The 25590-nt window shown below is 35.8% G+C and overlaps 4 protein-coding genes across 4 annotated transcripts in view; 2 read left to right on the forward strand and 2 right to left on the reverse strand.

Moving 5' to 3' along the window:
- The first annotated feature begins 557 nt into the window (after positions 1-557).
- On the forward strand, positions 558-10763 carry LOC134278972 (PAXIP1-associated glutamate-rich protein 1A-like). Its single transcript, XM_062761278.1, has 5 exons — positions 558-588; positions 3426-3539; positions 3995-4146; positions 5419-5498; positions 10040-10763. Exons 2-5 carry the CDS (start codon positions 3426-3428, stop codon positions 10381-10383), a joined length of 690 nt encoding a protein of 229 aa, XP_062617262.1. The 5' UTR covers positions 558-588; the 3' UTR covers positions 10384-10763.
- Positions 8089-25590, forward strand: part of LOC134278971 (uncharacterized) — a 50608-nt gene continuing 33106 nt past the window's right edge. The window contains exon 1 of the mRNA XM_062761277.1: positions 8089-8098. The gene's annotated coding sequence lies outside the window, so the exon portion shown is untranslated. The remainder of the gene's footprint in view (positions 8099-25590) is intronic.
- On the reverse strand, positions 10644-14101 carry LOC134278973 (tomoregulin-1-like). Its single transcript, XM_062761279.1, has 4 exons — positions 13993-14101; positions 12014-12125; positions 11627-11890; positions 10644-10738 (listed from the first exon to the last, which is right to left on the reverse strand). Exons 1-4 carry the CDS (start codon positions 14030-14032, stop codon positions 10669-10671), a joined length of 486 nt encoding a protein of 161 aa, XP_062617263.1. The 5' UTR covers positions 14033-14101; the 3' UTR covers positions 10644-10668.
- LOC134278966 (NACHT and WD repeat domain-containing protein 2-like) lies at positions 14746-24170 on the reverse strand. Its single transcript, XM_062761272.1, has 7 exons — positions 24031-24170; positions 20349-20471; positions 20163-20251; positions 19939-20046; positions 19665-19857; positions 19419-19538; positions 14746-19308 (listed from the first exon to the last, which is right to left on the reverse strand). Exons 1-7 carry the CDS (start codon positions 24050-24052, stop codon positions 14846-14848), a joined length of 5118 nt encoding a protein of 1705 aa, XP_062617256.1. The 5' UTR covers positions 24053-24170; the 3' UTR covers positions 14746-14845.

Consider the following 25590-nt stretch of genomic DNA (forward strand, 5'->3'; position numbering starts at 1 on the left):
AGCGAAGTAATTTTCTCAAATGCAAATTAACTGTTGGTACCCAAAGTCAGGTTTTCTCAAGAGAAATACACATGTGAAATATAAATGAAAACCCTAACACCACTTGTTCAAAAGATATGGCAAAGTTTTTTAAAAGTTAGACAAACTCCATGTCAAGGTCAAAGGGTCAAAGTTTTATGTATCTAAAGGAAGTCACAAGGATTACATATGCAAAGTATGAAAGTCCTAGCCCTTACTGTTCAAAAGTTATGGCCAAGGTTTATGTTTTCTTTTAAAGTAGGCCAAATTCCATGCCAAAGTTGTTGAAATCCCTAGCCCTAAGCCACTTATAGCCAGCGTTAATGTTGGATAAAAATCAGCAAAACTGGATCAGACTCCAAGGTCAAGGTCAAACAGACGGACGGATGGATGGACAGGAAAAAACTATTTAGGCCCATCGCCCGAATCTTCGATTACGGTGCCCAAAAAAAGAGGAATTTAAAATCCGGATTTTCAGGATAGGTTCTGCATTTAGGACGTGATATCTATTTCTTGTTAAAATTTGGCGCTGTTTTGTTTTACTTTTGACAGAGTTTCCAACCTTTCCAGGTAATATGATAAATTTCAAAGGCTAAATCGCATATAGGGTATCCTTTTGAGAATTCTTCATAAGTTCTTCTCTATCCTTGTCTTAGCTGCAGATCTGTAGCGTTATGGTTTTATAAGGATACTTGTCTTTGACCATAACAGGTCCAGTCCAAAGACTATTTCTACCTACGTATATATTAATAGCTACCCAAAGTAGCTATTTTTACCTACTTTCTGCTTTACTTGCATTTTGTGGCCAAATGCAGGAACGGCGCAACATAATGAGCACAAAATTTCTTGATACAGTCACACTGATGATGAATATGACAAAAATTTGGCCAAAAAATGATTACTTCGTATATTATCAATTTTGCATAGAAACTAAGGTAAAATTGCCGATTTTGGAAGTAATCATTTTTTGGCCAAAATTTTGACGTATTCATCATTAATGTGACCGTATTAAAAAATATGTTTTTCACCATGTTGCGCCGTTTAGTCTTTTGGCCGCAAAATGCAAAAAATATATAAAGTAGGTAAAAATAGCTACTTTGGGTAGCTTTAAATACCTAGGTAGCTATTAATAGCTACGTAGGTAGAAATAGTCTTTGGACTGGACCTGCATAACGTCACAGATCCCGCAATGCAAAAAAGGTGCAATTTACGGCGCAATATTTTTTGCGCACGTTGGGGGATAATTTCTCCACTTTCCAGCATCGGTTAATTAAACCTTGTATGAAACAAGCTTCTTCTTCTGTTTACCAACAAAATCAGAGTACTGAAGATTACGCGCATGCGTGACCTAAACTTATATGAATAGAAAACAATATAAAGAAACACAAGAAATGTGCTTTTATTTACATTAGTGATTAAAAGAAAAATTTAACTGTTTTACTTTTTACATGATAGTGTTGAGAACAGCTGGGGTAAGCTGTTCTTTAAAAATAAGCGCCTGTGGTAATAATAAATAACACAAGGGAGGACAGCATTTTGCTGCAACCCCTGTTTTAGTTATCAGGTCTGGTACAATCACTAGATTTAGCTATGTAGCTTGATTTACCTACATAGCTTTATTTACCTACCTGAGGTAGCTTTATTTAGCTACAAAATTGATTTATTTCTATTAAAAAGCATTTTTCTCAGGATGTGCAGAAAATATCATTTTGATCATGTTGATGCAGTGATCATTTTCAACTTTGAACTCATCTGAAAACAACTCATGAAAAAATCCCTCTTGGAAAAATGTCTTTTTCTGTGCAATTGCAATCAAAGTTCTGAAAGTTTTGGGGCTATGTATGACAGTTAGTACAGTTACTCCTTAAATGAAATGACAAAGAAGTCCAGTTCCGGTTAACACGATAATAGGTCGGTAATTGTTCAGCACAATGTGAAGTAATCATGCTCAGTCATGCCTCACCGCGCCCAATAGAGAGGACAGTTAAACAAACAATGGAATTACATGTTTTGCTCTAAATTGTCCAAACGCAGCAATGTATAAACTATCTCTGCTTTGGATTGTTTTTTTAAGCCTCCATAGTATAAGTATCAATAGTCATTTAATTGCGACTTTTTGTCTCTTTTTAATAAAAAGAAAACTTTTGAAAACTTACCTTGAAATAGCTAAATAAAGCTACCTGAGGTAGGTAAATAAAGCTACGTAGGTACTTCTACCTACGTAGCTTAATCTAGTGATTGTACTGGACCTGGTTATATTTTCCCGTATTTTACTGACTCACCACCTCGGATCTGTCGAGTAATGATTCTTTTAAGACCTCATGCTTGAATTTTCCCATTGGAGCCTCTACAATACACATTTCCGTAGACAGACATCTTGGCCCAACAACATCTCGGCCCTTGGTGGTTGACACCTCGGACCTGACTGGTCAGCCCAAAACTATTGACACGTTGACCCATATAAAAGACACCTCAGCCCAATCAAAATTTGGTGATAGAAAATATAATTTACATTATTAAATAGTTAATTATTCTTTTTCCCAATCATTTTTTTTCTAAAAATTGTATATAAGTAAAAATCAAATTAGGAAGGGAATCATATTTCTTGCATCTCTCTCCTGTGGAAATGTGCAATGTAAATGCTGAGAGCTCGAGAATTAAAAAAATAAATCTATATGAATTTTCTTAATGGTTGAAACCATTATTTAACTTTCATGATTGCTTTCAATGTTGTAGAAATGTTGTAGACAATATTCAATGGAGCCTAGCCGCTCGATCATAATTAACCCCTCATCATCCGGTCCTACTAAACAGAGAACCCTAGAGAACTCTACAGAACCCAATTTTTTCAATAAATATTTTATTTTAAAACTTGCAAATTCTGAAATATGAAATATGATATATTTCTCAATGAAATTCTGTTTGGGCCAAGGTGTCTTATAGATTGGCCGACCTGTCTTTAATCTTGGGCCAACCTGTCTGGGCCGAGGTGTCATAGGGCCGAGATGTCAATGGGCCAAGATTTCAATGGGCCGAGGTGTCTGACATTCCACATTTCAGACTAAAAGTAATAAAAACGCTCTCATTAGGACAGCTGATATGGACATTGAAATTTTCTTTTCATTCTCGTGAGAACATAGCTTAAAAAGTGATGCATTGTGGATCTAGAGTAGCCTGTTTCCCTGGCCTACCCATAATGCTCTGCAAGTAGTACTCTATGGAGCATTATGAGTAGGCCAGGGAAATAGGATTGGTCTGGATTTATTTTGGAAAAGAATGTGCAGTAGTACAAATTTTCTCCTCACCCAGACATTGTCAATAGAGTTTGCAGTTACAAGTGGCACTTTGAACCGCTTGCAGTGCTTGCTTCAGTATGATATTTTAATGCAACCATTTTCTCTTCTAAGATGGACACAAAAAGTGATGATGATTGGCAAGTTCAGGGCAGTGATGATGAAAAATATGACCCTGGAAAAAAGGGCAACGGAACCTGGTGCCCTTTACCAGAAGATATTGTAAAGGTATTTGTACTGCTTTAGAATGCATTGAAAAAAGCGACCAAGTTTATCAATGGCTGATATAATTAAATAGAGCATACATGTGACATTTCAAAAAAGTATTATTTTTTGCTTTAAAATGCCATATTGTAAATTGAGGCTCTCTAAATTATTTGTATAATACACATAAACTACCAGGTAGAATTATTTGCCTGGTTTATTTTTATAAAAATACATCCAGAATTATTTCTATCATTTAACCAAGTAAAATATCTTAGTAGCTATAGAATGTCATGTCTAACTTTCATATCAATACATATACCCTTGAGGTTTTGATTTCTGAAACTCTTATCTTTCTTAAGTTACTTAAGTTTTTGAAATTTTTTAGTCACTACAAATATCAAATACATGTGGTTTAAATTGTTTTATATAAATAACTCAGTAAATTATGTATTAATAATAATTTTATCATTTTCTAGCTTTATGAAGCTTTAGCAAAAGAGAAGGTTTTAAAATTGGAATGGAAATGCCCTGGTAGACATTTACCAAAGGCAGACAAGCCTTCAGAAGATGTCAAAATGAAAGAGGAGTCTAAACCAGAGATCATTCAACAACCTAAAGAAGATTCAAAGTTAGTGTGTAAAATGTAGCCCCCCCCCCTCTTCCCAAAAAATAGATTCAAATTTAGTGAATAAAGTCTGCCCTACCCAAAAGAGGGACAAAGACAAAGTATATCAACCCATAAGATGGTTCAAAATTAATGTGCCAAAAAGCAGCATCAAAGATGATTTTTAGTTTTATGTGTAAGAATTTAAGCAATGAAATAAGGATTTCTTCATTATGATGTAGAAACCCAGGCAGTCCAACAAGTGTTAGCATTAGTGTATAATAGGACAGCAACAGGGAATTTATACTTGTTATATTTAAAGCAACCCATAGAGGCCTTGCAGGGTTTGAAATTCACTATATACAACTTGCAAAATACAAATTAAAATATCCAAATTTGAGTTAAAAATTTTGTAACTCGCAAAAAAATTGCTAGCTGACTTTTTCATTGTAACTTTTACCAAGGAAAAAAATCTGTTTCAATCCCATTCTAGTCTTCCACTCTTTAGTTACTGCTTATATCCCTCATTTTGAAATGAACAAGCATGTGAAATGTTTGATGATCATATCGAAAATAAAGAAGTTTCTTAAAAGATGGATAGATGGAGGTTTATTTTTAAAAAGCTTTCATTTTAATATTGTTTTTTGTGAGCCGGGCTTATTTCAAAGAGTTTTTTGAAATTGTCGCCATTTTAAAGTTACGTGCAAAAATATATTTCAACCGCTTTTGGTAAATAAAGCAACAAAAATAAAATGAAGTTTTATCTATATAAAATAAACATTAGTAGTAATGACTTTGAAAATTTGCATAGTTCATTATAATTTTAGTGTTACCGCAGTTCTCTACACATACAAGGTAAAGCAGGAGAGGGAACCAGACTGGCCTGTTTGTTTACATTCAGCTGCGGTGATATGACAAAATCGGACGTGGTATTAGGATTGAAAAACTCAATGTCAGTGTCTTATCATTTATATTGATAGTTTTAAAATAATTTTTTCATCAGAATATAAATGTGATTCATGTAAGAAATCCATTCTTTTATGCTGAGTACTTTGATTTTGGTACTCACAATTATTTGCGAGTTATAATTTTAGGGAGTTTCTACCCCTGGCCTTGATATGTACACCTGGAGCAATTTTAAATTTTATGCCTTCACTTAATTTGTGTCAAATTAGATACAAGAAAGGCCTTGTTGATATTTTTATAAATCTAAAACCATTTGAACACCATACTGGGTACTTATAATTTTTGTTTTGCCTGATATTTTCACTGGTTATTTCTTAATCTGCTTTTCAGACAAGTACTATCAACAGAGTTTGATTTTGATGATGATGATTTTGGTTCAACAACAAAAGTTACACCTCAACGATTACCAGGTTAGTAAAGTTACACCTTTAAATTTACCAGGTAACTAAAGGTAAACCTTAAATGTTACCAGGTTAGTAAAATTACATCTCAGAAAATTATTAAATAGCATTTTTATAACCTTTAACATATACACAGTTGTGTACTTCTTTTTTTCTTACTTTATTTACTTTTCAACAGTTTCAAAAAAACCATCCTTGTATTTTGAGCACTATACTGCATTTGAATAAGGGGTATAACTCTTACCAGCATTTTTAGGTCACCTGAGTAACTCAGGTGACCTATTGCTATCCGTTTTCGTCCGTCGTCGTCCGTCGTGTGTTAACATTTGAACATTTTCAGCTTCTTCTCTGAAACCTCTGAACCAATTTCAACCAAATTTGGTATACAGCATCTATTGGTAAAGGGGAACAAAGATTTTGAATTTCATAGTCCCCGCCCCCCTGGGGCCTGAGGGGTGGGGCCAAAATCACTAAAATTATTGCAATCTTTAAAAATCTTCTTCTTTACTCCTGGACATCAAGCAGGCAAACTGTTGGCATGAATGTAATGAGCATTGAGTCCTCTACCAAAATTGTGAAATTCATGGCCCCAGGGTCAGGGGTTCTATTGCTAGGGTGGGGCTATATAGATTATATAGTGAAAATGCATTATTTCTTTGAAAATCTTCTTCTCTGCTCCTGGGTATTAAATAAACTAACTAAGTACATAGTTATGTTGAGCAAGAGTGCCTTTTCCAGATTTGTGAATTTTATGGCCCCAGGGTCAGGGGTCTGGTGTTAGGGCGGGGCTCTATTGATTATATAGTGAAAATGCATTAATTCTTTGAAAATCTTCTTCTCTGCTCCTGGGTATTAAATAAACTAACTAAGTACATAGTTATGATGAGCAAGATTGCCTCTTACACATTTTTGAATTTTATGGCCCCAGGGTCAGGTGTTCTGGTGTTAGGGTGGGACTCTATTGATTATATAGTGAAAATGCATTAATTCTTTGAAAATCTTCTTCTCTGCTTCTGGGTATTAAATAAACTAACTATGCACATAGTTATGATGAGCAAGAGTGCCTTTTCCAAATTTTTGAATTTTATGGCCCCAGGGTCAGGGGTTCTGGTGTTAGGGCGGGGCTCTATTGATTATATAGTGAAAATGCATTAATTCTTTGAAAATCTTCTTCTCTGCTTCTGGGTATTAAATAAACTAACTAAGTACATAGTTATGATGAGCAAGAGTGCCTCCTATAAAATTGTGAATTTTATGGCCCCAGGGTCAGGGGTTCTGTTTTTAGGCGGGGCTCTATTGATCATGTAGTGAAAATGCATTAATTCTTTGAAAATCTTCTTCTCTGCTTCTGGGTATTAAATAAACTAACTAAACACATCGTTATGATGAGCAAGAGTGCCTCTTCTAAAATTGTGAATTTTATGTCCCCGGGGTCAGGGGTTCTGGTGTTAGGGCGGGGCTCTATTGATTATGTAGTAAAAATATATTAATTCTTTGAAAATATTTTCCTTTGCTTCTGGGTTTTATGCCAATGATCCAAGTATATATATTTTTAGCTCTTCTGAGCCAAAGGCTCAAAGAGCTAATGCTATGGCCATTTGTGCGGTGTGCGGTGTGCGTTAACTTTTTAGAATATGGGCCATAACTCAAGAGCCCCTTGGCCAATCAGTGTCAAATTTGTCACAGGGTATCCTTGGCCCAAGGGCTACCATTTATACTAAAATAAGGGTTGGGACCCTAAAACAAGGGGAGATAATCAGGAAAACAAAACCAAAAGTACTGGTTGCTAAAAAATCTTCTTCTCCAGAACCACCAGGCAGATTTTCACCAAACTTACATACAAGGATCAGGATATGTTGAAGATTAAAAATTGTTCAAGGCATGACCCTGGGGCAAAGGGCGTGGTCTCAAGGTCAATTTAAAGTTGACCTAAATTTACAATTAATAAAAATGTTTATATTTTGCTTACTATAAGGACTAGGATCATCAAATCTTGTAAGTTGATGCATCTTAGGACTTCACATTATGTTAACTCAAAAGTAGGTCACGGTGACCTACTTTTTTAATTTTGCGGGTATTTGTTTTCAAATTGATTTGAAGGCATATTTTGGACACTTTAAGGCCTATGATCATCAAACTTAGTCAGTTGATGCATCTTGGGTCCTTGAACAACGTCAACTTAAAAGTAGGTCACCATGACCTACTTTTTGAACTTTATGACTTATCCTTTTTAAAACATTTAATCTCATTATTTCAGGCACTGAAAGGGTTAGAATCATCAAATCTTGTAAGTTGCTACATCTTGGGACCTAAAAACATATTTAAGAAAAAGTAGGTCACTGTGACGTATTTTTAGAATTTTGCAGGCATTTGTTTTCAAATTGTTTAAAAGGCATATTTTGATTACCTTCAAACCTACAATCATCAAACTTGGTCAGGCGATGCATCTTAGGACTCTGAAAAATGTCGACCAAAATGTAGGTCGCGATGACCTACTTTTGACATTTTATGGCTATATTTAAGTATCTTAGGTATTTATTGGCTTAGAATCATCAAACTTTGTGAGTTGATGCATCTTGGGTTTTCGGAGAGTGATGACCAAAAATTAGGTCACAGTGACCTACTTTAGACATTTTATGGCTATATTTAAGTATCTCCGGTACTTATTGGCTTAGAATCATCAAACTTTGTGAGTTGATGCATCGTGGGTTTTTGGAGAGTGATGACCAAGAATTATGTCACATTGACCTACTTTTGACATTGTATGGCTATATTTAAGTATCTCCGGTACTTATTGGCTTAGAATCATCAAACTTTGTCAGTTGATGCATATGTGACCAAAAAAGTAGGTCACGGTGACCTACTTTTGACATTTTATGGCTATATTTATGTATCTCTAGTACTTATTGGTTTAGAATCATCATACTTGGTCAGCAGATGCATCTTGGGTTTTCAGAGAATTTCGAACAAAAAGTAGGTCATGGTGACCTACTTTTGAATATCTCAGGTATTTATTGGTTTAGAATTATCAAACTTGGTCAGCAGATGCATTTGGGACTCTAAAAAATGTCAACCAAAATGTAGGTCACGATGACCTACTTTCGACATTTTATGGCTATATTTAAGTATCGCCGGTACTTATTGGCTTTGAATAATAAAACTTTGTCAGTTGATGCATCTTGGGTTTTTGGAGAATGTCGACCACAAAGTAGGTCACGGTGACCTACTTTTGACATTTTATGGCTATATTTATGTATCTCTAGTACTTAACGATTTAGAATCATCATACTATATCAGTTGATGCATCTTGGGTTTTCGGAGAATGTTGACCAAAGAGTAGGTCACAGTGACCTACTTTTGAATATCTCAGGTATTTATTGGCTTAGAATTATCAAACTTAGTCAGCAGATGCATCTTGGGACTCTGAAAAATGTCGACTAAAATGTAGGTCATGATGACCTACTTTCGACATATTATGTCTATATTTAAGTATCTTAGGTATTTATTGGCTTAGAATAATAAAACTTTGTCAGTTGATGCATTATGTGTTTTCCAAGAATGTAGACCAAAAAGTAGTCCTAATTGGCTAAGAATCATCAAACTTTGTCAGTTGATGCAACCTGGGTCTTAGAATACTTAGGGTTAGAGGCTTCAAATACAAGTGATAGGTTGTACAATTCATCAGAAGAGCGATTCAAGGCCCTTTGGCCTCTTGTTGATGAAGAAAGGTGCATCTAGCAAAGTGGATTTTTTATGCCCCCTGGGTCAGAAGGGGGGGGGGGGGTTACATAGTCTGAAAATAAATTAATGCTTTGAAATCTGCTCTTTGGTATTAATCAACCATTTTATGATAAAATTTGCAAAATTTTGAAATATGTGGCCCCTGGGTGAGTGGTTCCTTTGGGGTGAGGTGCACAACTGGGTATAAAGTGGAAGTGCATTTTCTCTTTGTTACTCTGATCTACCTCTGGGTATTAAGTAAATAGAGTAAGCATGCTAAGTTAATAATTATGATAAGCAATGGTGCTTCTTTCAAAATTGTGAATTGTGAAGTTCATGGCCTCTGGTTTAAAACAGGAACCAAATTTAATTGTTTGAAAGTTGTTACACAATACTCAGGTGACCTATACGGCCCGTGGGCCTCTTGTCTATGTTTACTTTCACAAAATTTTCAGTTTAGAACTGTTAAATAATAAATGAAGCAACAAGAAAAAAGTAAGCATGCTTGAAAAATGAAAGCCAATTAATTAGTTTGACACACACAATGCAAGAAATAAATGAAGTCTTGATGCTTGTGATAAAATTGGACTTTTCAATGGGTGGACCTCATCTCTCTGGAATGTCTGTCCAAATTGTTTTTCACACAGAGCTAGTTCTGAAGCTCAATTAAGTAAAGATCTAAACTGAAAATGATATAGAGAAAAAAATGATGCATGCGATGGATATATTATGTATTAGTGTACACTGTATTTTCTGTACATAATTGGCAGAGTCATGATATTAGTTTGCTTTCTGGTATTAAATCATAAACATATACATTACAATTCTAGGTAATAGAACTCCCAGGACCCAGAAAAAAGTGGCAACCATGGACAAAATTTTGCAAGATGTTATGAAGCAAAGAATACAGAGTTCAGCAGACCGTGAAACAAAACGCAGACTTCAGCGATCCCCACGAACCCCAGGATCCACCCCTGTCAAACCCCCAACAAGTTCAGCAGGTGTCAGCAGTCCAGCCAAAACCCAAACCTCAGAGGTGCCCTCTAATCCAACAGTGACCACCAGTCCTAGTACTGTTGTGCCGTCTGTGATCAATACCGAGAGTTCAGAGACAAAACCCATAGAAATGGAGACAGAACCCTCATCAGAGGCACAAAATACTGCAGTCAAATGAGGGTGGTAGACTTAGAGATTTCAGACTTGAGTTAAATGATTAAGTGCTATGGAATGTGTGACCAAAGACTGAAGAGAGTCATTCAGCTAACCCTTGATGCTATTTTAAAATGATACTGATACTGGCAAGAAACAAGGCGGACTTTGAACTTGACTTGAAATGAAGTATAGTAACTAGGTCTAGCTTCAAGTTGTTTCTAGTTATTGTCTTTTGATTGATTCTTGAAATTGAAATTGATCAACCATTTAAAGAGAAACAGATTTGATAATGGAGGATTTTATTTTATTAATTACAAGGAGCATTCTTTACAATATGTAAGTCTCTGTGTGTGCATTTTGTCTTTTCATATTCACATCTGGAATAAAGAATTCCGCATATTATTGCATATACACATGTATTATTGATATAAGATAAAATTGAATAATGGAGAGAGGTTAAAGGCGCTTAATCCGAAACAGGCACGTATTATCTTACACAATAAAATTACATCATTACATACAACAATCCTTACATGGAAAACATAGATCAAAAACCTTATTGACAAACAGAAGTTCCTAATGGGAAGTTAAGATTGGTTGTGAAGTCACCTTTGAAAAAAATAAATTTATCGATTATATCTAATTATAAAGATAATTCAAACCCGAGTATTTTTTTCCATTAGTAGAAGCCTAAGTCATAATATATCTTTTAAAAATTAAGAAATTAATTGAATATAATCCAAAGTAATTTTTATATTAATATGCATATTTAAAGAATAAAGGAAAATCAGATATTTTTAAAGATTTTTTAAAGGAAGTTTAGTAACGAAGGCTAAAATATTGTCTGTGTACAGGTACATGTGTAAGTACTTTCTTGTGTAAAAAATGCTCGGGTTTGTTCTTCATGAGATAAACATATAAGCGATAAATTAAATTTTTCGAAGGTGATTTCACGCGATATCAACATAGGATTATTTTTTGTGTGACCTAACAAAAATTATTTTTTTTTGATTTTGAATTTTGATATCTTTTAAAAGAAAAAGACTTTAGGGATATATTTTGACAAAAGTTGAAACAATTTATGGACAATTATTTTTCAAGAAGAAAAACGAATATAATTATTTTTTTTGCGATTAGAATCGGACCTAGCAGCTTTAATTTATTTTTCTAAAAGAATATTTGCTAAAAGTTTTTCTGAACACACTTGTAACAAGGACAACAAAACAGAGAACAGCTTTGTGGAGAGCTGTGTGGATGTCACTTACAGATTCTGGTATGTCTGCCCGTTAGAGGCACACAGAGCCTCGGTCATTTCATTGGAACAGTCATGGTGAAACAAATCCAGGCAAAAAATGCTAAAAGCTATTTCTGATCCATTGACTGGTTTCTGAGTGGGGCCATTTGTGATTGGCATCTGGGTGGTGCCACCAACTACAGGTTTAGTGGTGGTGCTGCCATCATTTGGACAGGGCCCCTTGTACTTTCTGTGGATCGCATTGTTTTTGCAATGGGCCTTTGATAGGTCACAGCTATGGATGGCAAAAAAATAAAGATGATGGTATAATATGTGTCCCTGTGTACAATTATTTGCTTTGGTATACATCACTGAGTAAAATAAATAGTTATACAGTGTGTAAATCTGAATGACTTACTCGTTATAGTATGTGTTTCCATCTGTACCACATTGCAGATCCTCTGGTTTGGATATACAGTTGGCATTAGTTAAATATCTGCAGTAGTATGTATCATACTGCCCACAACACACTGAAAAAAAGTTTAATTTTGTCATTTTCTCATACAAAGGAAAATCCTATAACGATTCACTATATTTATTTCCCAACTATGTTCTATTTGCCAAAAGAATTTATTTCTAAGAGAGATTTTTAATTTGCAACAAATGCTCATTTATTTATAAATATTGCTTAACAATTTTATAACCTTCAAAATTATTTTTGCTAAAATTCAAAACATTCTCTTCTATCTCATACATGAAAGATTTATTAAAACCTATGTAATTTTGTATTTAAAATTAAAGAAAAACTTTAAGGACTCTTTTTACTTTGAAAACTAAAGATTTAAAATTTTCATGCAGTTGGGGTTATCTGTCCTTTGATTTAAAAGAGATCAGCAAAATCAAAGAACTGAGCCCCCCAGAGGCCCCTTGCTTTTGACGTCTTAGTCAAAGGGTGCAGTTGTTTAGTTTATGTCATATTTTAAAGGTCTTGTCTGTATATCCTGACTAGTCTGTTCATCATACAAAAGATACAAATTTTTGAAAGAGTAAAAGGCATGACAAAGATGAAAAGACATCAAACTTCATGATCAAGGTGATGAGATTAAATATCATAATACAGCCTGAAAGGTCTTGTTACAGTTTTGTTCTTGAGAAAAAATATGATAGTCATGTCTCTTCAGGAGCAAAAGTTATGGCCAAAGTTATCTTGTATTTTTATAAGTAGTCAAAATGCTAGGTCAAGGTCATAAAGTCATAAATTAAGTACCATCTGGAGGTTGTTAATTGAACATGTAAAATATGAAAGACATTCTCTCTCATTCAGAAGTTATTATCAATGTTAAAACAAAAATTTAAAAATCTGTAAATCAAGGTCAAGGGGTCAAAACCAGAGTGTGAAGGTCAGGATAAAAATTTTAAAATAATAGCACAATTTAAAGTGCTTGTCACGGGTAATGTACATGTCAACTATGAAATATAATTTTCCTTTAAAAGTAAGCAGCAAGGTCTTTTTTGGTTTTGAAAATTAGGTCAAAATTCAAGGTCACGGCTTAAAAAGCCATAGCATGTTCAGAGACATCTTTTCAACCGTGATGCACACCTGAAATATAAATGGCCTATCGTTTCTTACTTAAAAGTATCCTCAATGTTAATTTTTTTAAAATTAAACCAAACTTCAAGGCCTTCAATTCAAGATCACGAGGTTGAAACTCATTGCATCTCATTGCATGTTCGGAAAAGCCTTGGTACAGGTAATGCACATGTTAAATATGTGCGCTCTTTTTTTTAAATTTAGAAATATATGTACAGATGTATTTAGATATTATTCCACCAATCGAGGCAAAAATCTTCGTGTAATTATATGAAACTCAAATGTTCACGATGTACCCACTATCTTTAATAGCTTGTACTATAGGTCTATAGTATCTGTAATGTAAATTGTTAGATCTACAATTAACGTTCTTTAGTTTGTATTCTTTAATTATTTCTGACATGTTGGAATTTATCGGGTTTCAATTTTGTATTTAATGCCACCCGGTAAATTCAAAATGTACACCGTGACAGTTTACTCATATGAAAGCATGAAGATGAAATATGTATAAATAACGAACAATATTCGAGCTCAAAAGTCCATTGAACATTACAAAATAGGAACGGAACAAACACGGACCTCTAAAACATCATTGGCGGGATCAGGTGCCATGGAGGGGTGAGCATCCCCTGCCGAACGGTCACACCCGCCGTGTTCTCCTTGTCATGATCGGGAAATATTAACAGGCAAATCCATGGACAACTTAGTATGTAAATAATTGCCTATCAACCAGTACGAAAAAGGTCAGTCAGAAAGGGAATAATTGCCAATTTATTTGAGTGTAGCTATAACATTTTTTGTCTTACCTGCAAGCAGACCCACAAAAACTATAGCAGCCAACCTCATCTTCAGTACTCCTGTTTCTTATCCAGGTCTCGTGTGAAAGAAGTGCTAGGAATCGTGGTTTTGGACAAAATTTCAGGGGTCTCTTGAGGGAGCTCACATTAATTTCAGGGCGAAACGTAAAACATTTTCTATAGATCATATCCTCCCACCGAGTTTTATGCGAAGCAGTAATATCAGATATAGTGTTTCATTTTTTCAAGTTTACCAATGGGGACTAAGTTTTTATGAACATCCTTTGAGAGGCCTTGTACGTGTATAATATAATTCTTATCTTATCGTGCATAACAGAAGTGTACGTATCACGTAGAATAATAATCCGTGATATAACATTTCATACTGGACATGAGGATGCTCCGTTTGCAACATTTTTTGTAATTTTTGTAAACATTAGAATTGCTAAAATATCTTTAATCTACCTTTTATGGAAGCTTATTCAAGTTTTCAGATTCCAATTCCATTTTTTCTTCTTAATAAAGGAAAACTGAGCTGCGATTGTAATTTTATGTATAGTAAAAGTTACCAAAGAATGCAAAATTTTCTTATCATTATATTTATTCATATGCATGTAAACTTAAGTATATAATATAATTATAATATAATGTTGAAATACAAAATGACATGAGTATATCATATAAATATATCATTTTGTATTTCAACAACAAACATACAAATGATTGTATAAATGTATTGAATTTTATTTAAATAACGCAATTGTTTGCATGTAAACATACAATAAGTATTTTATGATTTAATTACAAAATGTCCCATAACATTAATTGGCACAAATCATTATTTAAAAACTATCATTTTTTGTTATTGTACATAACAGGGTGTTTCTCTCCCCAGACTCGTTTGCTGTGTCAGAAAAACGGCGGTGGACACGGTCTGATGACTTGGTGGTCTTCTGACGTCATTACTCTCACTGCTTCGCTGTGGTGGTTTTCGACCTTCGATGTATTTTATATCATTTTGCAATAGATCCGCCTCTTGATTGTCATTCACTTTATCTTGACTGGGCATTCGACTGGGAAGTTTTGAAATGAGTTCCGTCATGGGATCACTCAAGTGTAAAATCAAACTCCACACCATGACTCTTCCGTCCTCACAACCAACCACGATTGTTCTGTCGTCGTGGTCCACGCTCAAGCAGCATCCCCGACCATGAACAGGGATTTTTGCGTTCTGGATACCATCGCTGACTCGAACTACTACCAACTCAGTTCGGTCTTTGGTCAGTCCAATAATATGCTGCCCTTTCAATGCTAGACATGGATATCTTAAGTCCAGTCCTTTGCTTCGTGTACTTGGCACTGTAAAATTCGATTCAGCTGTGAATACATTTCCATCTCTATCCAAAATAACCTTGTTATTTGAGGAAAATTTGATCCTGGATACATCTGTTGTTGGTTCTAAAAACGAAGAGAAATGAATAAGACGTTCTTCCTTTTCAACATTGTAAACCACAGCCCCTTTTGGATACGGGCTCGAGCTCTTTGATTTGTTCAACCCTTCCCTTTTCTCGTACACGATCAAGCAGCTACATTCTTGATACGGAAAGGCATCTAGAAAGGTATCCTCCTCACCAAGGGTCTGGACAATGTCTCTGATTCCTATCATTCTGTACGTTGCTGAAGGACTGAACAGTCCTCTTACAAGAAATTGGGTCTTGATTTCTTCTTGACTTTCGGTGTCCGCCGACACAACTGTTTTGACAACTCCCACGATGTAACTGAATTCATCTTCAGAAACAACACAAGGTGTGGTCAGAAACTCTGTCTTCTCGGGGAAATCGCAAAGGAAATTGAAATCAGAGTCCAGCGCTGTGGTTTCTAAGTTGTAGACGTTATTTTTCCAATTTTTGGAAAGATTCACGCAAGTTACAAACACTAGGGTTCGGCAGTTATTTGAGAAAACGGCAAAGCGACTATCGAAGACATGTCGAATTTTACAACCACTCTTGACATCCCACAGTAAATCATCGTAGAGAATGGTATCTGTAGAGGGTTGGTCTCTTAGGCTTTGAGAATGAATTCTTGTTATGACGTAATTGCCATCTCTAGATACTATGAAATCATGGACATAACTAACATCATCGTCGTTTTGTAAAATGTGTTCGATTTGTCCACTGCTGCTGTTGACAACTTTTACGTCTTCTTGCTTTGAGCCTAAACAGACAACTTGATGTTTGCCATGAAGCACTTCAGTCTTTTTGACTGGATTTTGAAATACTTTGTCAGTATGTCTAGTTGGATAATCAACATTGCTCAAGTCCCAGATTTGGACATCGTTGTCAGCGGAGAGTGTCGCTGCTTTATTAGTTGCAGATGACGTTAGCAATTTCAGGAGAGGGGCATTCCCCGTCTGCAGAACACGTGCAAGTTTCCCGGTGTCGGTTTTCCAAATGAGAACAAAGAAGCCTCTAATTCCTATCAGCAACTTATCGTCAGCAGAGAATGACACGCTGGTGTAGTTTGAAGACGGATACGTCGAACAACAAGGTGGCAGGTCATTGTTTATGAACTTGTGCTTTTCCGTACTGGTTGAAAACAATCGGAGGCTCTTTCCAGTCATAATGACTAGAATAAATCCAGTGTTGGACAACTTCATATCTCGGATATCAATGTCAGTCATAAGATTGTTACGTCTGTAGTGTTTGTTGGTGATGTCAAAAGTGATAGATTCAACTTGTTTGCTTTTGGTGACGACAAAACATTTTGTATCTCCCCAAAGGACAAGTTGTTTCGGGACATCACTAGCTTCTCCCGCGCATTTTCGGACTAATCGTGGTAATTCAAATAAGAAAATATTACGACCGGATTCACAAACAAAATATGTTTCCTCGGAATTAATTGCCATGGTTCGTGAATGATAACTGAATCTGTGAATAAGGGATGCCTCTGTTACGTCGATAAGATATGGACCGGTTTCCCTTTGCAATGCAAGTGCTAAGTACTTTTTCGAAAGACAAACGCTTGCAATATCATCATATTTGTACTCGATCGAATCGTAAAGTTCACCACAATCTGAACGAAAAATTCTAACTGTTCCGTCATTACAAAAAACGTTGAGGAAATTTCCGTCCTTAGTCGCGTAAATTTGACCAAAAGGCATCACTATTTCAGGCCTAGGATCTCCCTTCGAAATTTCCCATGCTCTTAACGAGAGAGAACCGGCAGTTTTAGCTGTAAGAAAAATACCACACGGACTTTGATGAAAGGAAATATTTGACGCACTTTCGGCGTTAAAGTTGTATTGCAGCAGCCCACCCGGTGTATTGTAACTCTGGCAGTTTGGAATTAAAGGGCAGTTTCTTTGAGCGTTAAAGTCACAGCTGTACACGAGTTGGCGAATATATTTATAGGATTTAGTATGTTCCAGCAATCGACCTGATAACTCAGCTCCTAAACAATTTATGTCCTTTTCAATTGTTTGTTTTGCCATTTTTAATGCGTCCTCTACAAGTTGAATTTCTCGATCAGGTGCGTCATTGTAGTCTCTCAAAAGTTCCTGAATTGTTGAGGACTTGATTTTGTCAGACATATAATCAAAATCACACAGTACGTTTTTCTTTAATTCATCCAAGCGATTACTCTTTCGAAGGCTAAAGGGAAGATGTCGAAATTTCCTGAGATTGTAAGTTATCGTTGCTTCTGTGCTTCCAAAATGATTTGGTTGCTCGCATAAAAATCTACATGCTTCGTTTTCTCTTTTTTGAGGAGATTTTTGGTTTTGGGGATATGGTTTACTTCTGGCTCCACCCCATGTTCCTAAAAAGTAGTCTGCGATATTTGAATGCACATTCTCCACGAATTTCTCTTCGCTTAAATATTTCTTAGCGGCTGCCTCTAGAAATTGCCTGTGCTTCCATGATAGCACAAGTATCCCATCAACTTCCCTCTCTGTAATAAAGGGTTCAAGATCTTGTAACAAACGCACTGGGAGATACGATGGCATTCTTCTTATGGCAGTTTTGCAGCATGCAGTGACGACATCAAGCAACGCTTCATCGATTGACATTATATCCAGTAATTCGGCCTCGCTCAATCCCAAGTTTGCGGCAGTGAGATAACCAAGAAAATGCGATACAAGCAAAGTTCCATGCTCTTTTTCAATGCGTTCAAATAAGGCATAGATGTTTTCTCCAACGTTTTCTCCAATGAAACAAAACTTCATGTTGTCATAGGAATGCCAACGTTTAGCCTCCTCAATAGCCATGGTCAGAAACAATGGTAGGGTACATACCCGGAAAGCGTCTTTTGCAATGGACATTTGTTCGTATGTGACTGACCTCCAGCTAGTGCTCAGTGAAGCTCTGAAAATCCTCTCACACTCGGTAGAAGACAGTGGAGATAGAAAGTGGACACTGTCTTTACATCTGTCCAACAAATGAGTGCACAGTTCTTTCCTGTCTGAACTACATGATACAATCAATTTGACATTTACTGCTATTTTTATTGGGAGCCATTCGAAGTTGTGATTATCTTCTAACAAATCCACTGAATCAAGAAGAATTATTAGCATACCGCCAAATTCTCCACTGAGAAGAAGCTCTGAGAAAAAGTATTTCAACTGTTTGTAATCCGTTGGGATTTCGTTTCTTTCTTTTCCCATCAAGTCGACCAAATGAAGACAAAGATTGAAGAGAAACTGTCGTGTGGTAACAATTTGAGTCTCTCCTACAAAACGGAACACAATAGCTGTCCTCATTGTCAAGTCCTTGTTAAATATGGCGGTGTTCACATCCCTGATAATCTTCGCTATTGCGGAGGTCTTCCCAGCTCCGTTTTCACCAATAATTGCCAAAGGTCTGTCTGTTTCTGATAAAAAATAATCCTTCGTTGCAGACATTAAATCATCTCTCTCCAGAAATGGACATTGAGAAGATTTAAGAAAATTCCACTGATTGTAAATTTCCCTGTAAAAGGGATCTCTTTGCACAGGGTTTTGATTTCTGATCGACTCATCCACGATTTCTTTCACTGAACAGTATACATTGTTCGCAAACGATTTAGAAAATTCTTTCTTTTCATTGGAAACGTCATCTTCGGGCTCAGTTATTAAGTTCAAGCTTCCTCGCATACTTTCATACACCGTTTCTCTGAGACTGCTCGCAAGGAAACCGTTACTACTAGTACTTTCTGTACAAGTACTACTGCTATCATCCACCGTACTCCCTTTTCCTTCTTGTAATAATCCTTTTACATACAAGATGCAGTTTCTTTCTCTTTGTTTCCGATCAATTGCAAGGATTCCTGTTTCAACTTCATTTTCCAAACCTAAATTAGATTGAAAAATTGCTTCACATAATGAATGAAACATATGGAGATAACGAAAGTATTCGTGAAAGTGAAAGTTTTAACAAATTTACATATTTATCTTCCGTTACCTATAGGTTTGAACTCCATATAAGTCTCGGTGTCTATCAATCCTTTTTGCAGACAAGCTTCGGATGCTTTCAGAAAGATTTGTTGAAGAAGACAAAGTGTGCTAGACCATTCATCAGAGTCTGCAAGAAGAATCAATCAGTGTGGATTATAGCTTGGTTTTAATGATGGCGATATTTTTATGTCTGTCCGTACCGTAAACATCGAAAATAGAAAAGGCGAGAAAGCGAAAAGCGTTTCATTCTTACAACTCTGTTGGAAGTCCACTTGTAAATAGTAGTAAGATGTTGGGCCATTTTTGTCTTCCTTGTAGTACCTATCCACAAACAGGGCCTCTTCTTCAAATCCACAGGAAGCTAGGAATTCCAGTAAAGTTTCGTACTCGTCTTTCTCCACCTCCAAAGGTGGATACCACACTTCCTCATCTTCACTTAGCATACACTGAAAAAAATAAAGCCTTTCGATAATTTATGAGTTATACTATGGTGGAATAGCACAGGTTATAGAAATAATTGATCTTACAAGTATATTTGGACCTAGTGTGTCTTTTTGACACCGTTGAAGTTCTCGCTGAAACATCGGCTGGAACACGTCCAATTCCTTCCTTGATCCCCATCGTAAATCAATAGCCTACAACAACAACAGGAATACATGGATTTTGAATAACAGTTCTAAACTTTGATAAAATATATTGTTCAGTACAAAAGTAAAAATATTCGATACTAGCTATAGATTCTGGTTCTTACGTGAAAGTCCACTCCATAATTGTCCCGGCAATAACGTTTAAGGTCAGGATACACTTCTTTTATTAAAATCTCTCGTTCCTTTTCAAATTCTGAAAAATACAATTCGCAAAGTTTTTTTCTCCTGCTTTCACCAAACATAACGAATCTGTCAGACTTCCACATCATTGAAAGATTAACGCGCGTTACCTTTTCTGTTTGCACAGATGTAGAGCTTGACGACGTTAGATGGAAGTCGAGGAAGATCGTGGAGGTTGAACCCTCCATGGAGGAGACCGTGTTTTAGTTGATCTTCCTCGGAGTCAAAGGTTTCTGAAAAATATAATAAAATGAAAGTAAGCATTGAGAAAACGTGGATACATAAAAATTATAATGCAAAGGTACAGTAAGTACAACAATTAATTGTTATCAAGTTTCTAGATTTCTAGAAATAAATTAAACGTGGGTCAAATCAGGAAATGTATCAATTGAAGGAAAAATTAGGTGCACTGTATTAGCTAGCGGTTTGATATTCTGTGTTTGTATTTGGACCCATAATTAAGCATGTTGTCGACCAAATGTCATCGTCTTCACCATAAATCTTAGGAACAGAATGGTCTCCCTGCCATTTTCTTGCGGGTAGACAGATAAAATCAAACATTCGCTTGTAAACCATGAGATAAGGCAATGTCGGAAACATTTTATGAAATTTATGATGAAAGTTGTACGAAAGAATCCCTTCATAACTATTTATCTGTAACGATGTCCTGTGTTGTTAGCAGCTGTACATGTATATTGATTTTTTTTTTAAAATATGCTGTATGAAAAATGATTTGAAAGTAAAGATTTATATCAATTTATAGGATAAAAGTCGATATCTATTTCTTATCGAAGTCAAATATCTATATCGAGAGATCAATAGCCAATCTTGACATCTGAAAAGACGTACTTAGTTTGATTAAAAAGGCAGCACGCATTTTGTAGATAAACGCAGACCTTTTTGACACACCGACTTGTCAGATCTAAGTGGCGCGTTCTTCACAATTCAACTGGGGTATTTGAATTTTAAAAATCAATTTAAAATCAGATTTGATGTCCAATATGTCTACGATGTTCTGTATTATACAGTATGGTGTCGACGTTTTGACTTTATCTATGTCTGTGTGTCTGTTTTTTTTTTTTAGCTCACCTGAGCCAAAGGCTCAAGTGAGCTTTTCTGATCACAATCTGTCCGTTGTCTGTCGTCGTCGTCGTCGTTGTTGTCGTTGTCGTCGTTGTCGTCGTCGTCGTCGTAAACTTTTCACATTTTCATCTTCTTCTCAAGAACCACTGGGCCGATTTCAACCAAACTTAACACAAAGTATCCTTGGGTAAAGGGGATTCAAGTTTGTTCAAATGAAGAGCCACGCCCTTTTCCAAGGGGAGATAATCATGAATTTGTTAAAAATTAATGGCATTTTTAAAAAATCTTCTTCTCCAGAACCACTAGGCCAGGAAAGATGAAACTCATGTGGAATCATCCTCAGGTAGTGTAGATTCAGGTTTGTTCAAATCATGACCCCCGGGGCAAGGGTGGGGCCAAAATGGCCGACCCAAGTTTTACATAGGAATATATAGGAAAAATCTTTAAAAATCTTCTTCTCCAGAACCACTGGGCCAGGAAAGATGAAACTCATGTGGAATCATCCTCAGGTAGTGTAGATTCAAGTTTGTTCAAATCATGACGCCTGGGGCAAGGGTGGGGCCAAAATGGCCGACCCAAGTTTTACATAGGAATATATAGGAAAAATCTTTAAAAATCTTCTTCTCAAGAACCACTGGGCCAGGAAAGATGAAACTCATGTGGAATCATCCTCAGGTAGTGTAGATTCAAATTTGTTCAAATCATGACCCCCAGGGCAAGGGTGGGGCCAAAATGGCGGACCCTAGTTTTACATAGGAATATATAGGAAAAATCTTTAAAAATCTTCTTCTCTAGAACCACTAGGACAGGAAAGATGAAACTCAAGTGGAATCATCCTCAGGTAGTGTAGATTCAAGTTTGTTCAAATCATGACCCCTGGGGCAAGGGTGGGGCCAAAATGGCCGAGCCAAGTTTTACATAGGAATATAAAGGAAAAACCTTTAAAAATCTTCTTCTCCAGAACCACTGGGCCAGGAAAGATGAAACTCATGTGGAATCATCCTCAGGTAGTGTAGATTCAAATTTGTTCAAATCATGACCCCCGGGGCAAGGGTGGGGCCAAAATGGCCGACCCAAGTTTTACATAGGAATATATAGGAAAAATCTTTAAAAATCCTCTTCTTAAGAACCACTGGGCCAGGAAAGATGAAACTCATGTGAAATCATCCTCAGGTAGTGCAGATTCAAGTTTGTTCAAATCATGACCCCCGGGGCAAGGGTGGGGCCAAAATGGCCGACCCAAGTTTTACATAGGAATATATAGGAAATATCTCTAAAAATCCTTCTCAAGAACCACTGGGCCAGGAAAGATGAAACTCATGTGGAATCATCCTCAGGCAGTGTAGATGCAAGTTTGTTCAAATCATGACCCCCTGGGCTAGGGTGGGGCCAAAATGGCTGTCCCAAGTTTTACATAGGGATATATAGGGAAACCTTTTAAAATCTTCTTTTCAAGTACTTCAAAGCTATGATTAGTGATATTTATATGGAATCATCCTCAGGTAGTGTGGATTCTAGTTTGTTCAAATGATGAAGGCCTGGAAAGGGGGGGGGGGGGGGGGGGGGGGGGTAAATTCAAGCCCGATGTGCTCAGGTGAGCGCTGTGGCCCCTGGGCCTCTTGTTTTTAATTCTGTAGCTAATTTAGATATGGAATGTTAATTTAGATATGGAATGAGGTACACAAGATATTTAGATGTGCTTTGGTATTATCATTAAACAAAGATTGATTGGGGTAAATGCTTTTGGTATTCTTTTCAGTGAAGAAAATTAAAACAAATTTCTTGGCATCAAGGAACATTTTGTTTACGCAGCCCCACACAGTAAAAAAGATTAAGCAGATTGGGTTAATTATATTTGTACTCGCTGACAATATAAGGCCGCTGTTCCATTTAAGCCCTTCACCAAAAAGATAATCCGATATTTAAAAAAAACCCGGGTATAACCGTTCCCCGTTCACAAATACAAGACATCTAAAATAAATATGTAAAAAATGATCTGATGTTTTGAAAGTAATTTCTAAACGGCTCTTTTAAGGCATTAATCGATGATTGGCAATGGCTGTTTCAACTATTAGTGTCCTATGAAGAAGGCAAATATTTGATGAATGTCAACATATTAAATTTTGTTCAAACCCTTATGTCTCATACTTTGACCCTAAAATCAGCGACACTTAACGATTTTTCTCTTTTATAATTATTACTTTATGAAACAATTGCTTATTTTGTGCCGTGTTTATAAATTGGTTAGGGAAGGGGTCCATCTGTGCTAAGACGGTTATTAGAAGAAAATATGGAAAGTAAAATAAAATCATCAAAAAATCTTAATTTGATTGATTTAAGTTGAATATGACACAAGTTTGCAACTTTTTAAAATGTTTTAAAATTTTATGGAATTGCTTAGAATATCTTTGTCGACGTGCTACATACTAATCAATGAAGCTAATATTAAAATAACGACTTGCATGCTGTTTATTACATTTTTAAGTTATAAATAAAGCTCTCAAAAGAATTACTATTGCTTTTTTTTTTTTCAATAAGGTTTGAAGTTTTGTAGATTGTCAGTCTAGCGTTACACTCAAACAATACATTTATGCATATTGTATATATGAAATCGTTACATGTAGGTTTAAATATCAAGTTACTCAAACTTGATACAAGTTTTTGTATAAGTAACAAATAAGTGGATAAAGACACTAGTAGTTCACATACCTTTGAGAGAGTCCTCATCCATTTTCGCTTATAATTTTCCTCTATCCCACTTGAGAAAGCATCTTACACTGCATTTCAGCAGGTTGTCAAGGACTCTTCTGATCCGACATTGGGCAGATAACTCCCGAGTGGTATTGGTGACAATTCTGTTTGAATCTCCCGATAGAGGAACAATAAATACGTTTTAAAAGTCTGCCTAAACGATCAATATGTAGTATTGTGTGAAAAGCTATGTTTAACTTCTTAAGGGCTATAGGGTTTTAATGCCTTTTAAAGAATGTGCTACCTGAATTATCTGATAATAATATTTAACACCGGTAGATTTCTTAGGAAGCATTTTCTTGTGTTTCCTTAAACTACTGTGCTCAAACAAATGAATTAATAAGTATTCTTGTTAAAACATATTTACAGTCGCTGTCTGGTGAATTACATTCATTAACAACTTTAATCTTAAATCCTATTAACATATGAAATACTAGTATATGCAACGTGGCTTCAGCAATGATACCCCTCAATAGCAATCCTGCATGCCCCTTCAATCTTTTTCTTCTGGCGAGCCATAATATGTAAGATTGATTTTAACACACCCCCACACCCCAATCAAATTATAGAATTTATATAACTTGGCATGATACGTGTATATAGATTCTATACCTTTGCAATGCAATGTACTGAAGTTGGAATACGGACCATTCTTTTCCGATTTGGCATTTTTTATTATGTATGGCATTTGTTTTTCAATTATTTCCTTATAACCATGCTGGTAATATCATCCCATCTTAGCCGTGTGTTCTCTGCAGTCTGATTTAGGAGGAATCGAAAGCCCGCATCTACTGGGAAAACCATGTTTCCCGACTGTTAGTATAGTTCTTGCTAGCTGCAGAACTGTAGCTCTCCGAAAAATATATATTGACAGACTGGAGAGCTACAGTGCCACCCACTGAAAAAAAAAAACTATATTTATTGCGCACAAAAAAGTGCGCTGTTTCTCGATTTATTTCTCCATATTTTTAAAGCGTTCATCCCAAATTAGCTAAGTTCTTGCCAACTTGTTGGCACCCCCCTCTCTTCTGCCTATGGAACGCCATAGCTGCCTTATGTGGCTATTTCATATTATGCTGTGGTTATTTTATATGAAGATGGTGCTCTTTTATATTATGCTGTGGTTATTTTATATGAAGATGGTGCTCTTTTATATTATGCTGTGGTTATTTTATATGAAGGTGGTGGTCTATTATATTATGCTGTGCTTATTTTATATTATGCTGTGGTTATTTTATATGAAGATGGTGCTCTTTTATATTATGCTGTGCTTATTTTATATGAAGATGGTGCTCTATTATGCTGTGGTTATTTTATACGAAGATGGTGCTCTTTTATATTATGCTGTGGTTTTTTAATATATTGTGCTGTGGTTATTTCATGTGATGGTGTGTTTTTTTTCAAATACATAGGATTTTTTAAGGATTTTTAAATGTAGATTTTGCCCTTACTAGGTGCTGGGCTCGGTTCACTCTTGATTTTAATCAATATCTACACTTTTCCTACCAGTTTCGGACA

The sequence above is a fragment of the Saccostrea cucullata genome, unplaced genomic scaffold (assembly GCF_032062105.1).
Source record: "Saccostrea cucullata isolate Sc308-1 unplaced genomic scaffold, CSIRO_AGI_Scuc_v1 ctg755, whole genome shotgun sequence".
Classification (NCBI taxonomy): domain Eukaryota; kingdom Metazoa; phylum Mollusca; class Bivalvia; order Ostreida; family Ostreidae; genus Saccostrea; species Saccostrea cuccullata.

Bases quoted from the DNA above. Each gene is read 5' to 3' on its own strand.
- LOC134278972 (XM_062761278.1), top strand. From the start codon at position 3,426: ATGGACACAAAAAGTGATGATGATTGGCAAGTTCAGGGCAGTGATGAT. The intron at 4,147-5,418 runs GTTAGTGTGTAA...TCTGCTTTTCAG, and splicing joins CAACCTAAAGAAGATTCAAA to ACAAGTACTATCAACAGAGT. The intron at 5,499-10,039 runs GTTAGTAAAGTT...TTACAATTCTAG, and splicing joins TACACCTCAACGATTACCAG to GTAATAGAACTCCCAGGACC.
- LOC134278973 (XM_062761279.1), bottom strand. From the start codon at position 14,032: ATGAGGTTGGCTGCTATAGTTTTTGTGGGTCTGCTTGCAG. The intron at 12,126-13,992 runs GTAAGACAAAAA...ACTTTTTTTCAG, and splicing joins TTTTGTGGGTCTGCTTGCAG to TGTGTTGTGGGCAGTATGAT. The intron at 10,739-11,626 runs GTAAGTGACATC...TCTTTATTCCAG, and splicing joins GGGCAGACATACCAGAATCT to ATGTGAATATGAAAAGACAA.
- LOC134278966 (XM_062761272.1), bottom strand. From the start codon at position 24,052: ATGGATGAGGACTCTCTCAAAG. The intron at 20,472-24,030 runs GTATGTGAACTA...TATATTTTTCAG, and splicing joins GGATGAGGACTCTCTCAAAG to AAACCTTTGACTCCGAGGAA. The intron at 20,252-20,348 runs GTAACGCGCGTT...TGTATTTTTCAG, and splicing joins CATCTGTGCAAACAGAAAAG to AATTTGAAAAGGAACGAGAG.